At 50.8% G+C, this 15,133-nt stretch overlaps 1 protein-coding gene across 1 annotated transcript in view; it reads left to right on the plus strand.

Annotated features, from left to right (window-relative positions):
• SMYD2 (SET and MYND domain containing 2) overlaps window positions 1-15,133 on the plus strand; it is a 52,686-nt gene that overhangs the window by 17,629 nt on the left and 19,924 nt on the right. Inside the window, exon 2 of the mRNA XM_062210341.1 lies at window positions 6,332-6,395. Coding sequence (XP_062066325.1) covers window positions 6,332-6,395 — 64 coding nt within the window. The remainder of the gene's footprint in view (window positions 1-6,331; window positions 6,396-15,133) is intronic.

Here is a 15,133-nt window from a genome sequence, read left to right on the forward strand (position 1 = left end):
TTGGATTTTAAAAATTGACATCAAGGGCAGCGAGACACAGGGACAGACACAGATCTTCCATCTGGTGGGTCACTTCCCAAATGCTTGTATTGGGCTGGCAGCCAGGAAGTGAATGCTGGGTCTGGCATGTGGGTCTTAGGGATGTCACTACTGGAGCCATCACCTGCTGCCTCCCAGGGTGTGTATGAGCAGGAAGCTGGAATGGAAAGCAGAGTCCAGACTTGACCCAGGCACTCGAGAGTGGCATGTGGACGGCCCAAAAGGCATCTTGACCACTGCACCACCCGCCCACCCCAGCCTTTTGTTGTGTTCCGCCATCAGGTTCTTAGACAGCAAGGTCTGGCTCAGCCTTGCCTAGTTCCTCTGCCTGAGACCTCCGTGGGTTTATGTGCCTGCATGGCAGGGAGGAACTTGCTTTGCAGAGTAAATAAAATGTCAGCCCTTATTTCCTTCCCATCTGTTTCAAGTGATGGATCTTTGTGTCATCTTTGGCTGGGGATGCTTTGTGGGATGCTTCCCACCCCAGATCCCATTTTGAAAAAATGATCCTGGATTCCTCCCCATTGCAGCTTTGAAGCAAAATGACTTTAATGTACTACTTATTGCAAAAGACAGAATTTCTTTTATTTTTTGTTTTGTTTTTACAGCTAGGTAGTAGTGTATATATACCATAATTTCTTTATCCAGTCAACAGTTGATGGATATCTGGATTGATTCCATATCTTAGTTATTGTGAATTGTGCTGCAATGAACATGGGGGTACAGATAACTCTTTCATATGCTGATTTATTTTTTTGGGTAAATTCTCAGGTGTGGGATGGCTGGATCATATGGTAGGTCTATATTCAGATTTCTGAAGTATCTCCATACTGTCTTCCATCGTGGCTGCACCAGTTTACACTCCCACCAACAGTGGATTAGGGTGCCTTTCCCCCCATATCCTCGCCAGCATTTGTCGCTTGTTGATTTCTGAATGAGAGCCATTCTAACTGTAGTGAGGTAAAACCTCAGTATGGTTTTGATTTGCATTTCCCTGATGGCTAGTGATCCTGAGCATTTTCTCAAGTGTGTGTTGGATATTTGGATTTTCTCTTTTGAAAAATGCCCGTTCAAGTCTTTTGCCAATTTCTTTTTTTTTTTTTTTTTTAATTTTTGACAGGCAGAGTGGATAGTGAGAGAGAGAGAGACAGAGAGAAAGGTCTTCCTTTTTGCCGTTGGTTCACCCTCCAATGGCCGCTGAGGCTGGCGCATCTTGCTGATCCGAAGCCAGGAGCCAGGTGCTTCTCCTCGTCTCCCATGCGGGTGCAGGGCCCAGGGACTTGGGCCATCCTCCACTGCCTTCCCGGGCCATAGCAGAGAGCTGGCCTGGAAGGGGGGCAACCGGGATAGAATCCGGTGCCCCAACCGGGACTAGAACCCGGTGTGCCGGCACCGCAAGGCAGAGGATTAGCCTGTTAAGCCACGGCGCTGGCCTTGCCAATTTCTTAACTGAATTGTTTGTTTTAGTGGTGTTGCATTTCTTGAGCTCTTTATAGATTCTGGATGTTAGTGTTTTGATGACAGATATTTTACAAAGCAGAAGAATTAGAGTTTCAGTATCGTTTTACGTTTTTACAGATTTCTTCAGTGTCCAGATCTGCAGAAAGCTACTGGATTCTCAAGTACGCTTTTGGATTTAGTCTGTGGTGTTGCATTATTTGGGTTGAAGAACATGGCAAAGACCCAGCTTCCCACAGATATGTAATTGGAAAAAGAAGGATATTTTGGTAGGCTTTTCAGTCAAATGGAAATACTGTCTCTAGTTGAATATTAAATAAATGAGACCATCCTTTTTTTAAAAAAAAAATTATTTATTTATTTATTTATTTGAAAGGTAGAGTTACGGAGAGGCAGAGGCTGAGAGAGAGAGAGGTCTTCCATCCGCTGGTTCACTCCCCAGATGGCCACAATGGCCAGAGCTGCGCCGATCCCAAGCCAGGAGCCAGGAGCTTCTTCCGGGTCTCCCACGTGGGTGCAGAGGCCCAAGGACTTGGGCCATCTCTGCTACTTTCCCAGACCACAGCAGAGAGCTGAATTGGAAGTGGAGCAGCCGGGACTCGGACCAGCGCTCATTTGGGATGTTAGCACTGCAGACCGGGGCTATAACCGGCTGGGCCACAGTGCTGGCCCTTAAATGAGACCATCTTACAAGCCAGCTGCAGTGTGGGATCTGAAGCCATTTCAGTGAACTTCATATATCTGCTACATTCAAATCCTTTGACTTATCTTCTACCTTGAATGACTCTATTAGCTGTGCCTTTTGTAACACTGTAACTGGCCACTTGGAAAATATTGGCTCACTAAATTAATGCAGATCTTCTAGCATTGTTGAGTCAGTTCATCAACCATTTATAAAAATCAGTACTTAATATCACTGCCAGGGTGGGCATTGAGGCACAGTGGGTTAAGCTGCTGCCTGGGGCACCTGCATCCTGTATCAGAGCACTAGTTCTAATTCTTAGCTCCTCTGCTTCCAATCCAGCTCCCTGCTAATGCGCTAGGGAGGGCAGCAGATGCTTGGGTTCCTGCCACCCATGTGGGTCACACAGATGGAGTTCTTGTTTCTAGCTTTGGCCTGGCCCATGTGTGGCTATTACCGGCATTCGAGGAGTGAACCACTAGGTGAAAGATATCTGTCTCCTCTTTTTTCTCTGTCACTCTGCCTTTCAAATGAATAAATCTTTTTTTTTTTTTGACAGAGTGGACAGTGAGAGAGAGAGACAGAGAGAAAGGTCTTCCTTTTGCCGTTGGTTCACCCTCCAATGGCCGCCACGGCCGGCGTACCTTGCTGATCCGAAGCCAGGAGCCAGGTGCTTCTCCTGGTCTCCCGTGAGGCGGCCAAGAACTTGGGCCATCCTCCACTGCACTTCCGGGCCACAGCAGAGCTGGCCTGGAAGAGGGGCAACCAGGACAGAATCTGGCGCTCTGACTGGGACTAGAACCCGGTCTGCCAGTGCCGCAGGCGGAGGATTAGCCTATTGAGCTGCAGCGCCAGCCAATCTTTTTTTTTTTTTTTAATTACCACCCAGGGCTGGCACCGTGGCATAGTGGGTAAAGCCGCCACCTTCAGTGCTGATCCCATATGGGCGCCAGTTTTAATCCCAGCTGCTCCTCTTCCGATCCAGCTCTCCACTATGACCTGGGAAAGCAGTGGGCAGTGGAAGATGGTCCAACTCCTTGGGCCCCTACGCCCATGTGGGATACCTGGAAGAAGCTCTTGGTTCCTGGGTTCAGATCGGCCAAGTCCAGCCACGGTGGCCATATGGGGAGTGAGCCAGCAGATGGAAAAATTCTTTCTCTCTTAGCCTCTGCTTCTCTGTAACCCTGCCTTTCAAATAAATAATAAATCTTAAAAAAAAATTCACCACCCATCTCAAACCAAAATTCTGAAGTATTGAGATGGTGTCAATCACAGGATGGCAGATACATGTTTTCCAAAATTCTGATTTTTGCTTGAAAACTCAGATTTTATCATAGGAAACAAATACTGTTTCCCTGAAAGCAACAGGCCCAGTTCATTCTTTTCAATAATGTAGCTGCCAGATGCTCAAGCTGAATAACACTCAAGCTGTTCTTTCATGCCAAAAAAAAAAAAAAATTCTGGGGATGGAGAGGAAGATTTATTTTTTAAATTTTTAAAAGATGATATTCTAGGGTCCGGCTGTGCATAGCAAGTAAAGCCGCCGCCTGCAGTGCCGGCATCCCATATGGGCGCCAGTTCAAGTCCCCACTGCTCCACTTAACGATCCAGCTCTCTGCTGTGACCTGGGAAAGCAGTGGAAGATGGCCCAAGTCCTTGGGCCCCTGCGCCCACGTGGGAGACCTGAAAGAAGCTCCTGGCTCCTGGCTTTGGATCAGCGCAGCTCCGGCTGTTGCGGCCAACTGGGGAGTGAACCAGTGGATGGAAGACCTCTCTCGCTGTCTTTCTCCCTGCCTCTCCTTTTCTCTCTGTGTAACTCTTTCAAATAAATAAATAAATATTTAAAAAAATAAAAAAGATGGTATTCCAAGAAGAAAGTGGCCAGTTCCATGCACAGTGCCACCAAGCCCACAAATGCCTTTCCGTGAGGCGGCCAGCAGACTGCAGCGTGAAGCTGAAACGCCCTCTGCATTTCTTCCGTTTCGTCCTAGAATGTGGAAGTGAGGTACTTAGAGTGGAGGGTGACTAATGGTGATGTTCACTCCTGCTTGTCAGGAGCATCCTTACCACAACTGGCTCTCCCCTCCCTGCTGGGGTGCAGCGGTAAAGAAGACTCCTGGGCACCGGGGCCAGGGCTCTGCTTAGTGCTCAGGTACCTGACCTTCATCCAGGCTCATTTGCAGTGCAGATGGCAGAACACTGCAGGGGAAAGCAGCCGTGTCCTAGAGCCATCTTGAAGGTGGTTTTCACCTCCCTGGAAGGACCTTCCTAGCTGTGGACTTCGTGACGGGCTGGTTCCAGGAAGGCCCAGCCTTGGGGAAGGTCACTGCCTGGAAGAAATCCCAGGAGAGTGCTTTCTCACTTCCCTAAGTGCCCGGTAGCCCTTTCTTTCCCTGGAATGTTGTGTTGAGGCCGAAATCTGCAAGAAGACCTTCATGACCCCTGCTGCTTTTCCTATGATTTGGAGCTGGGCTGTGCATTTTAAAAGGTGGCCACCCCCTAATCCTCTCCACCAGGGGGTCAGACTCTGGTTTCACAAACTCCTGCAGCAGTCTGAGTAGGGACTTTAGACGGCCCAGGAGCCCTTGAGCTGTTGTGGGTTTTTGGGTGGGGGTTGAGGAAGGAGGAGGGTCCTCAGGGAAGATCAGTAGCTTCACTCAGATTCTCAGCAGGGTCTGCAGCCTTAAAAGGACAAATATTGCAAATGACGATTTCAGCTAGATGGGTTCTGGAGGTGGGATGTCCTCACCCCATATGCATTTCCTAACACACCTATGTTCAGAGAGAATTTAGAGATTTCCCGGCCTGGCCTGGTCGGCCGGCCCGTGGCACTGCATCCCAGCACGCATTGCTCAGCACTTGCTGGCCAGTCACTTCACGGCACCCCTTCTGTCCTGCCCTAAGAGCAGCGGCCAGTTTCTGTTGGAGGGAGGGCAAGTGGCAGGCCAGAGAAGAGACTCAGGCCAATCAGTGGGCTCCCCTCTGAACTGCTGAGGTGTGCACACTTGAAGCTTTATTTATGCCTCAAGCCCGAGACGTGTTTTTCCTCCCACACAGCCTCAGTCTGCTTCTCAGAATCCAAGGGCTGTCGGGAAAGCTGCAAGGCTGTCTGTTGAGTTCCAACAGTGGCATTTTTGGAAAACTCTCTTGATTCCGTGGGCGGAGTGTGGTGACTGCCACTCACTGACAAGAAGCAGGGGAGGATTCTGCAGCGTGACAGTGTATATATATCCGAATCCCGAAGCGCCAGCCCCGCCCGTCGGCTCTGCTGGGCTGCACAGGAGGCGGCCCTGTGGCCGCTGTGGCTGCAGCAAGGCCCCTCACCAGGTCAGCGTCTCCAGGGCACAAATTCAGCTGCAGGTTTCACAGATCGTGCACCCCGACTTCCACAGTGTGGGGGGTTACCAGCTTTAAAAAAAAAAGTGGAGAGTTTTGTCGTGTGTGGTTTAACCAGGTGACTCCACGCGTGTGGAAGAGCCTTGGCGTGTCACAGGCAGCACACATACTCACACCAACCAGCCGGAAGCAACACCGCCCCGTCCTCTACCGGACACGGGAAAGTGAGAGCACCGCCAGCTTTCTGACCCATCTGTGAGAGGCGGTGGAGCCGCTCAGTGGTGCACTGACACGGTGCGTGTGCAAACCATTCTGAGCCAGGGACGCTGATTTTAAGACCATGGGTCTTTGCCCACTTGCCTTCTGTTTGAGCTTAGTGTTCTGTTCAGCATTTGGATTGTATCGGAATCCCAGATTCCACCTTCTGCAGTGCTCGCCACCAGGGCTACGTGTACCCCCAGCGCCAAGGTGGTTTTATTTGTACCCTCCTTTAGCGGGGAAGAAAATCCAGATATGTGGCCTTGGTGTCCCAGGCCGGTCCCTATGTCAGGGCCTGTGTCCGGCATCTCCCTGGACAGTGCCCTTCTTGCTGGTGGGGTATGGTCGTGCTGACGCGTGTACTGTGGGACTCACTACTCCTCGAGGGCTGACTCTGGCCCCTCCACTGTGGGCAGGTGCCACTGAGCAGTGGGAGAGAGAGGCAAGGTGAGTCTCGGCTCTGCTGCCCGACCACGTGGCTCTCGTGATGAATGCATGACAACATGTGCAGCTGCACGGGTCTGCTCTCGCCACTACCGTGCCCTTTCTGTTTTCAAGGAAAGAAGGACTGTCCAAATGCGGAAGGTGCAAGCAGGCCTTTTACTGCGACGTGGAGTGTCAGGTAGGTGCTGGGCCAGCTGGCCAGGAGGGCCTGACCTCTCAGGACACTGGGACCCCACAGCGCCCTCACGGCCAGAGCTGGAGAGCTGGGTTGTGGCAGAGGAGGTTGAGGTGGATCCCCTCGTGTGTGCCGCCCCAGGGTTGACAGCTCAGTGACAGTTGGGGCCACATATAGGAGCAAAAGAAGGTGCAGGTGGGAAAGACAGGTGAGGACCACGTCAGGTGCAAGCAGCTGAATTACTAGGGTGGACACTTTGCTGCCTAGGCTGCCAGCGCCAAATGGAGAATGCAGAGATGAAAATGAAAAGCATTCAAGTGCTATCCCGAACATTTAAAAATCATTACTGTCGCAAGGCTGCGTTTTTAGAAGTCCCTCTTTACAGCTGCCATGGCCTTGAGCTGTTTGCACCCGGCTTGATTATGGACCGTGGTGAGCCCCTGGCACGGCTGTTGGGCAGCCAGAGGGTGGCTGCTCTGAGTGTGTGCAGGGGGCAGAGCCTGGGCTACAACTTGGGGTGGGTTGCACAGGAGTCTCCCCTACTTGCCCTCCTGGCAAGGTGGTGGGGAGGCGAGCGGGTAGCTGTGGCAGGAACTCCTGGTGGGCCTTTTGAGGGACGGAGCTTTCTCAGACTTCATGGTGTTTGTAGGGGTCCTCAGAACACTTCCCATGTGCAGACAGTTGGCAGGGGCATGTGGGATCCCCAGAACACACTTTCCATGTGCAAACAGTAGGTAGGGGCATGTGGGATCCCCAGAACACACTTCCCATGCATAAACAGTTGGCAGGGGCATGTGGTCCCTTTACTTCCTTCAGTACCTTTTACAGTCTTATTTATTTATTTGAAAGGCAGAATTAGACACACAGAGAGAGATCTTCCATTTACTGGTTCACTCCCAAATGACAATTGGTCGGGGCTGGGCGAGGCCGAAGCCAGGAGCTTGGAACTCTGTTTAGGTTTCCCACGTGTGTGGGTGGCAGGGACCCGAGGACTTGAGCCATCATTCACCGCCTTCCTGAGCGCATTAACAGGAATGCTGGATTGGAAGTGAAGCAGCCGAGACTCAAGCCAGTGCTCCACTGGGAATCCGGCGTTGCGGGTGGCAGCTTAACCCGCTGTGCCACAATGCCAGCCCCCTTTTACAGTCTTTAATAGGCTTGTAGGGTTTTCTAAACTTTCTGACCTGACCCCTGTATTCGCTATTACTGCACCTAGGAAAATGGTGGCGCTAAGTGACGGTGTCACGCACCTGCCCACCGCTTCCCCCCGGCCCCGTCTGGTGACAGTCCCTTGTTCGTGTTTCCCTCTCTCACCTGCCTGTGCTTTTGGCCCCTGAAAGACCTCAGAGAACATCAGCAGCAGTGGGAGACATGATTGAGCCCACTGTCCCCTCTGCTGGCAGAGCTCCTGGGACAGCTGCCCCCAGCCACTGCGAGGCACATGGAGACACCAGTCTTCGGGTGGCCCTGAAGACTCTGCACATGGTCCTATGTGTCTCCCTCTGTGGGCAGCCCATGTGGAGGCGAGAACGGGCATGGGGCTTGCCCTGGAACTTTCGGAGGGTATGCCTTGTTTGGAGGAGGAGGTCATCCTTGGCTCCTGCCAGTCGTGGATGGGATCTTCTGCAGTTAGATTGCTGTGGCACTTAGACACCGGCGAGCCCTGGCAATTTGCGGTTTAGTTACAGGCGTGCCAGATACCTTAGCCATTTCTGTGTTAGACACTTGCAGATAGCTGAGCTCATTCCATCCTGGTGTTTTAGATGTAAGCGCAGTAAACCACATGGCATTCAGATGCTGTAACGGGGAATAGCAGGAGGACAGGGGCCCAGCTGCGGGTCCCAGAGCTGCTGCTTGCTAGTCTAGGGGCTTAGCAAGTCACAGTTGCTCCACTGTAATCTGAGGGCAGTGTGCCCATCGTGATGAGTCTCAGGGCCAAGTGACAGTGGATTTGAAAGTCTGTTACAAACTCTGGTACTGTGTATAAGTGTGAAGGGTTACTGTGGATAATAGCATCACGGTCCTTAGTAGAGTTGAGTTGGTTCGAGTCAGGCTGGACTGCAGCTAGTTTTATGCAAAGAATAAAGAAAATGGCATACTTGATTTAAGGTTTTTAACCCAAAGGAATGGTTGGATCCAAGGAATTTGGGAGCACTAATGTTGTACCCCAGGTGAGTGGGGTGTATTCCAGTGTCAGCCTCAACTCCTCCGAGTAGCCGTGAATGGTTAGTTCCCACCTGGAGACCCTCAGAATGCCCAGCCTGTGGCGCCCTCTGTGTCTCCCGGTGCCCACTGGGCCGCAGTTTGTAGGGCTGCAGCAGGTGGCGGTACTCTGATGAATTGTCTGGGGCCACTCAGATGGAGGTGAGGTGCCCATGGTGACTCCCCAGATCTGCAGACTCAGGAGCCTCATCTGTGAGTCCACGTGGAAGGTGCCTTTCCTAGGGGGAGGCTCACATTACCCAGGTACCCCAGCCTGTACGTAGTGGATCGCCTGGTTACTTCTTCGCAGGGAGCACCTCGGCTGTTCCTCTCCCCCTGAAGAGGAACCGGACGTTGGTCACATCGTGATGAGACAAGGGTAGCAAGGAGTCCCAGGGAGGAGGAAGGAGCTACAGGGTTCTGGTGCTGCAGCCTGCTGCCTGCCACCTTCCTGGTGGGGCGTTTGCCCCGCTCCTGGCTGAGCAGCCAAGTGCTGGGGAATACTCCTGTATTCTGTTGTTCTGTGCTTCTGGTAGGTGTCTGGGACCAGAACGCCTCCTTGGTGGCGAGCAGTGACACAGCTGCAGGTCCCAGAGGTTTCTAGAGATGCAGCTGGGTTTAACGAATCTATTCCAGTAGTTTCACCTGGCCGCTAAGGGTTTTCATCCGTCACTACTGGAGCGGGATGACCTGGAGCAGGCACAAAAACATCATCAAGCAAGTACCTAGAACCGAAGGCTGGCACGAGGGTGTGCTACTGCAGATCATGAGGGAGGAACCCGGAACGCTCTTTCCAGAAGAAAGTGTATTCAGGGTTCAGCTTAAGGGAATGCTTGGACGGGATCAGCGTGGGGGAGAGCCAGCTGCGAGGGAAGGTGGCTGAGTGCTCCCCGCCCCCCCCCCCCCCGGCCCCCGGCCCCAGCCGACTGTCCAGACTCAGCTCACTCACGTGCAGTCAGCAGACGGATCGCACCGTGCAGCAGCATGCACAGCCACCCGTGACCTTGGAAAGGAGGTTATCTGGGCTTGGCCTCTCGTGGATAAGAACACAGTTCCCAAGTGGTTTGGTGACTCCCCAAGGTCAACAGTGGGGGAACTGGGAGGAGGGCTTTCACCACCTTATCACAGAGCCCAGGGCCCTGTGGGAATGTGTGAGACAGAGGAGTGGCTGGCCTTCTGAGAGAGGCAGATATCATGCAGTGAGTTTACACAAATTAGCAGAGCCACAGCCTCTCTAGGGGGTGTAGCCTTGAGGGACCAACCGGACTGTGCTCAACAGAAAGGTCACTGTGAGCTGGGGGCCTGTGGGTGGACAAGGCGGCGTCTTGGCCAGCAGTGTCCCCAGGATAACCCGGTCCAGGGTCCTTCCCTGGGGGTGTCCTCTTCCCCAGAGCGCCTGGTCACCACGGCTGATCTCCCCACCTCCTCCGTATCCGCAGCGCCTGAGGGTTTTGCTCTGTTTGGTTCTGGTTGGTTCTGTCTTGTCCTGATGACAACCCTCCTAGTTCACTTGGCTCAGCGTGACTGTGCCAGAGGAAAGATTTTAATTAATGCTGCATGAAAGGGTCAGGGCAGGAAATATGAAAGAAGTAGAAATTCCTTTTTAGTCAGGTTTGCTGTTTTGTAACCTGTGTGTTTTAATGAACTGTATTTATTTTTATAACCATGCCTGGAAAGCTAAGTCCATTATTCATCCAGACTTCATTAAATTGGACCTCGGTATGTACGAGAGAACAGCTTTAGAAAGTTGCCAGGTAGAGTAATCATCGTGTGGTGGAAGATGCTAGAGTTTGTTTATTTAACAAAGGAAACAACTTTTGTGTTTTGTAATAATGGTGGGGCTGAGAGTGTGGCAGGTGGGAGGGGGCGTGTCCTGATAGAAAAGCAGTAGCAAGAACGTGTGGCTGAGAAGGTGGGGAAATTCTAGACCTTGGTCTTGGAGTTGGAAGTAACTGAAGCGCAGACGGAGTCTGGTAAGGGCCTGCCAGACCCTGACTGCAGCCTTAGTCCCAGGCTCAGTCCTGGGGAAGTTCGCACTCAGCGCACCTTGGGAAGCGTCTTAAACTCGGGGCCACCCTTTTTCTGTAAATGCTGAGCGTTGTCCCTGGAAGTGTGTGTGGCTGGCTGAGTGTGTGCTCACTCTCACTCCACATGGCTCGGCAGGGCCACCCTTGCCTGCAACGGAGGTGACTCAGCAGGGGATTGCATTTGCACTCTTCCTCTCAAAGATGGTGGCAGTGCGAGGCAGACATCCTAAGAGGACTGCTAGCTCTTCCACACTGTAAGAAATCTCACCTGACGAGTACAGAGTACACCATTTGGGAAGCTGCACGAGGCTAACAAGCACCAGATGCTGGACTAGGTAGACAGGGGGCTTCTACAAGGAGAGTCCGGGCTCCTGGTGCTGGAGCGCAGCTGCATCACTGAGCTTTTCTCACTGCATAGCAGGTACCGCAGAGGAGCCAGGAGGAAGGAAGTTTCGGACTCACGGTTTTGGAGGACACCGTCGGGTGTCCCCGTTAGTCTGGTGTCTGCAGAGGAACAAATCCAGGAAGTAGAGGACTCAGCGTTCATAGCCAACCCCCTGGGGAGAACAACCTTGGAGGGGAGGACAAACCACAGTGACCTGGAGACCTCCCACGGGGCCCACCCAGATGCCGTGATTAGACCAGCTCCCACCTTTAATCCATCAGCCGTGAACCAAGCCCCCAGTCCGCGGGCATCAGGAGAACACCCAGCCTATCACGCAAACCATAATAGCAGCATGTCGTTTGCTAGCAGGAACCAGCATGCCATAATCGTCGCTCTGTTCTCGTAGTGTTTGGGAATGCTGGTGCGCCAGTTTTGCAAGCCTTTGTGCATCTTTAAGCATACTTGTCCTCGCACAGAAATGAAAGTCACGCACAGCAGTTGCTGCCTTGGCCAGAAATGAATTAGAAGTTTAAAAAGAAGACCATCCATCCGTGCAAAAAATTGCTGTACCTTCCATGTCTGTAGATTTGATGGCTTACGTGCATAACACAAACAATCTGTGCTCCTTACAGAAAGTGCAGGAGGCACAGACTAGGAAAAGAGCAGAACAAGTGTCCATAGTCGTGTCTCCAGAGAAAACCACTAGGGCAAATGCTTGGCTGGGTGTCTTTCTGAACCCTTTTGTGTGCATGTGTGAGAGTACTTAAACACTTACTGGGAAAAAAGGAGTGAGAAAGTAAGTTTAGAGGCCAGTGTTCTGACTGCAGATGCCACTTGGAACACCAGCATCCTGTATGTATGTGCGCACTGGTTTGAGTCCTGCTGTTCCACCTTTGATCCAGTTCCTTGCCAGTGCATCTGGGAAAGCAGTGGAGGATGGCCCAAGTGCTTGGGTCCCTGCACCCATATGGAAGACCAGGATGGAGTTCCTGGCCCCTGGCTTTGGCCTGTCACAGCCCAGCCACTCCACTTGGGAAGTGAACCAGCAGATGGAACATATTTTTTTCTCTTTTTGTCTCTCTCTCTCTCTCCCCCAAATCACTCTGCCTTTCAAATAAGTAAATAAATGAATAAATCTTTTTTTTTTTAAACTTTACATCAATGCAAAGAATTACTCATTTTCCGTGACCTTCTTGAAGACTCAACGTATATGTCTATATTGTTTTTCTGGAAAATGGGATTCCACTTTACATAAACAATTTTTTTAAAGATTTATGTATTTATTTGAGAAGTAGAGTTACAGACAGGGAAAGGGAAAGGCAGAAAGGCCTTCCACCTGCTAGTTCACTCCCAGAATGCCCGCAGCGGCCAGAGCTGAGACGATCCGAAGCCAGAAGCAAGGAGCTTCTTCTGGGTCTCCCACGCAGGTGCAGGGGCCCAAGGACTTGGGCCATCTTGTACTGCTTTCCCAGGCCATAGCAGAGAGCTGGATCAGAAGAGGAGCAGCCGGGACTTGAACCAGTGCCCGTATGGGATGCAAGCGCCACACTTGGAGGATTAAGCTACTGCACGGCAGTGCTGCCCCTGCATACAATTTTAGAATCACTGTAATCAAGGCATAAATAATAGCTTGAATTTTGAAGAAAAATGAATAATTTTTAGAAAAACTGATAATGTTTTTAAAAAAGCAGTAAAGAGTTACAGAGCCACTCTGTTTACAACAGAACTGCCATATTTGAAAATAAAACTACTAAATCACATTCATCCCTATTCATCAGGTTAGCCTAATTTTTTTCCCCCAATTTTTCCAATCAGGTGACTTAAAAATTTTTTCTGAATAAAATCAGAGCAAGTTGCCTGTGTCTGGTCCTTTAAGATACGTGGACCATCTCTCTGAACGATGCCTCAGACCTTTGTGACTTTTCTACCAGAGACTATTCCTCACGTCCTGAGTATGTATGTATTGTTCTAAATTTGAGAAGCACAGAGACAGAGCTCCTGTCCTCTGGTTCACTCCCCAGATGCTATCAGCGCTGGGACTGGGATGGGAAAGCAGGTCGCCCACACAGCCGGCAGGTATCCAATCACTTGAGCCATCACCACAGCCTCCTAACGTCAGCTTAAGCAGGAAGCTTGGAGTCAGGAGATAGCCAGGGGCCAAACCCAGGAACCCTGATGTGGGACGTGAGCATCATCACGGTCTGAACTCCAGGCTTACAGCACAACTGCCTCCTTCCTTTTTAAAAAGTATTAAAACTGGCCGGCGCTGTGGCTCACTAGGCTAATCCTCCGCCTTGCAGCGCCGGCACACCGGGTTCTAGTCCCGGTTGGGGCACCGATCCTGTCCCGGTTGCCCCTCTTCCAGGCCAGCTCTCTGCTGTGGCTAGGGAGTGCAGTGGAGGATAGTCCAAGTGCTTGGGTCCTGCACCCCATGGGAGACCAGGAGAAGCACCTGGCTCCTGCCATCGGAACAGCGCGGTGCGCCGGCCGCAGCGCGCCAACCGCGGCGGCCATTGGAGGGTGAACCAACGGCAAAAGGAAGACCTTTCTCTCTGTCTCTCTCTCACTGTCCACTCTGCCTGTCAAAAATAAAAAATAAAATAAAATAAAATAAAAAGATTTATAAAAAAAAAAAAAAGTATTAAAACTGTGCAGTGCCTGTCATTGTGGTATTTACCAGTCCTCACAAAAAGAAAAGTGAAACATTGTTACAGTGGTAAGTCCCCGTGATGAAGGTTGTATGAGTCTTTCCTGCAGCCTCCCCAGCTATCTGACTTCAGTGCCTGGTGCTGGACTGGAGCTAATTATAGTTGTTCTTTCACCCCTCTGTGTTCTCCTGTGGCTCATCCCAGCCTCTGGGGCCAGTTGCTCCGCTTGTTGAATGAATGAATGAATGAAGAAATGAACCAGTCAGCGGAGAGCTGCAGCCTGTGTTGGAGGTGCCCCACTGTGTGTGCCAGGCACTGTTCTCAGTGCTGCTTGTGCTTGAGCTTATTGGATCCCCACAGCACCCTGCATGTTTGCACAGGTGCCTGATTGTCCCTCTTTGAAGGTGCTGCATCTGCTAGCTGTCTTCAGACTTTGTGTCTGATATCACCATTCGAAGGTGTAAACTCACAGACTCCGAGCTCTGGACCTGTTAAGTGACTTAGGGATCATGTTATTTACAGCCCAGGAGGCAGACGCACAGGGATTAAGAGGCCAGCTTGGCACTCGTGGCCGCAGAGCGGGACGGGTGTGCGGGTTCCCTGCGGCCCAGCCCGGCATGCACTCCACTTGCCCCCCAGCAACTGCCTTACAGTTGGGTTCCCTTGCCTTGGAGGACGTTTACATCCGTATCTGCAGGTGCTGTGTATTCTAGAGTCACATTGATTTCAAATTAGTCACACGCTGAATCTGACAGTGGCATGAACTTGGACTTGCCAGCCACTACTAGAATTATGACCAATACATTTCTGTTGTTTATAGCTACCCTGATAGAACAGCCCAAACAGACTAAGAAATTAGGGGTGTCCATCACCTATAGAGAATAGGGCATTCACTAAGTCAGTAGTTGAAAACCAGTGGCTAAATGCCATACTAATGCTCCAGGAAAGAGCACACCTACAAAAGCTACTGAAATTACAGTTGTCAGTGGTTGTGCTTTTGAAAATCCACTGCCATTCTCCAGAGTCTGTCTGTCTTCTTTCCAAGTCCAAAAGGCAAATTTATAGGGATGTATCTTTCAAGTCTTTGAGGAAAACACAAATACATGAATTGTTTTTTAAGTTTTAAATAACTTATTACAGCGTATTATAATTTTTCTGATCATCATTGTGGCTGTGCTTCTCTTACTGTGTCTGATTTATATATTAAACTTTTCAAAATTTATTTTCATAAATTTCAGATTAGTTGCAGCAATAAATTGTGTTCATAAGTAATGAACAAATTATATTAACAAATGTTAATATTTAAATTCTTTTTTCCCAGGAGTTTATTGGTGTTGGTCAACACCAAAGCACCACCCCCAGTTCATAAAAGCAGCAGCTTAAAGACCCCTCAGGGATAGAGACGGTGTCGTAAAGTGGACGTTTCTTAGAGCTCCTGGGGTCACAGTGCTCCCCGTGTCCCTCCGGCGTCCCGGGACC

This window comes from Lepus europaeus, chromosome 14 (genome assembly GCF_033115175.1).
Source record: "Lepus europaeus isolate LE1 chromosome 14, mLepTim1.pri, whole genome shotgun sequence".
Lineage (NCBI taxonomy): Eukaryota > Metazoa > Chordata > Mammalia > Lagomorpha > Leporidae > Lepus > Lepus europaeus.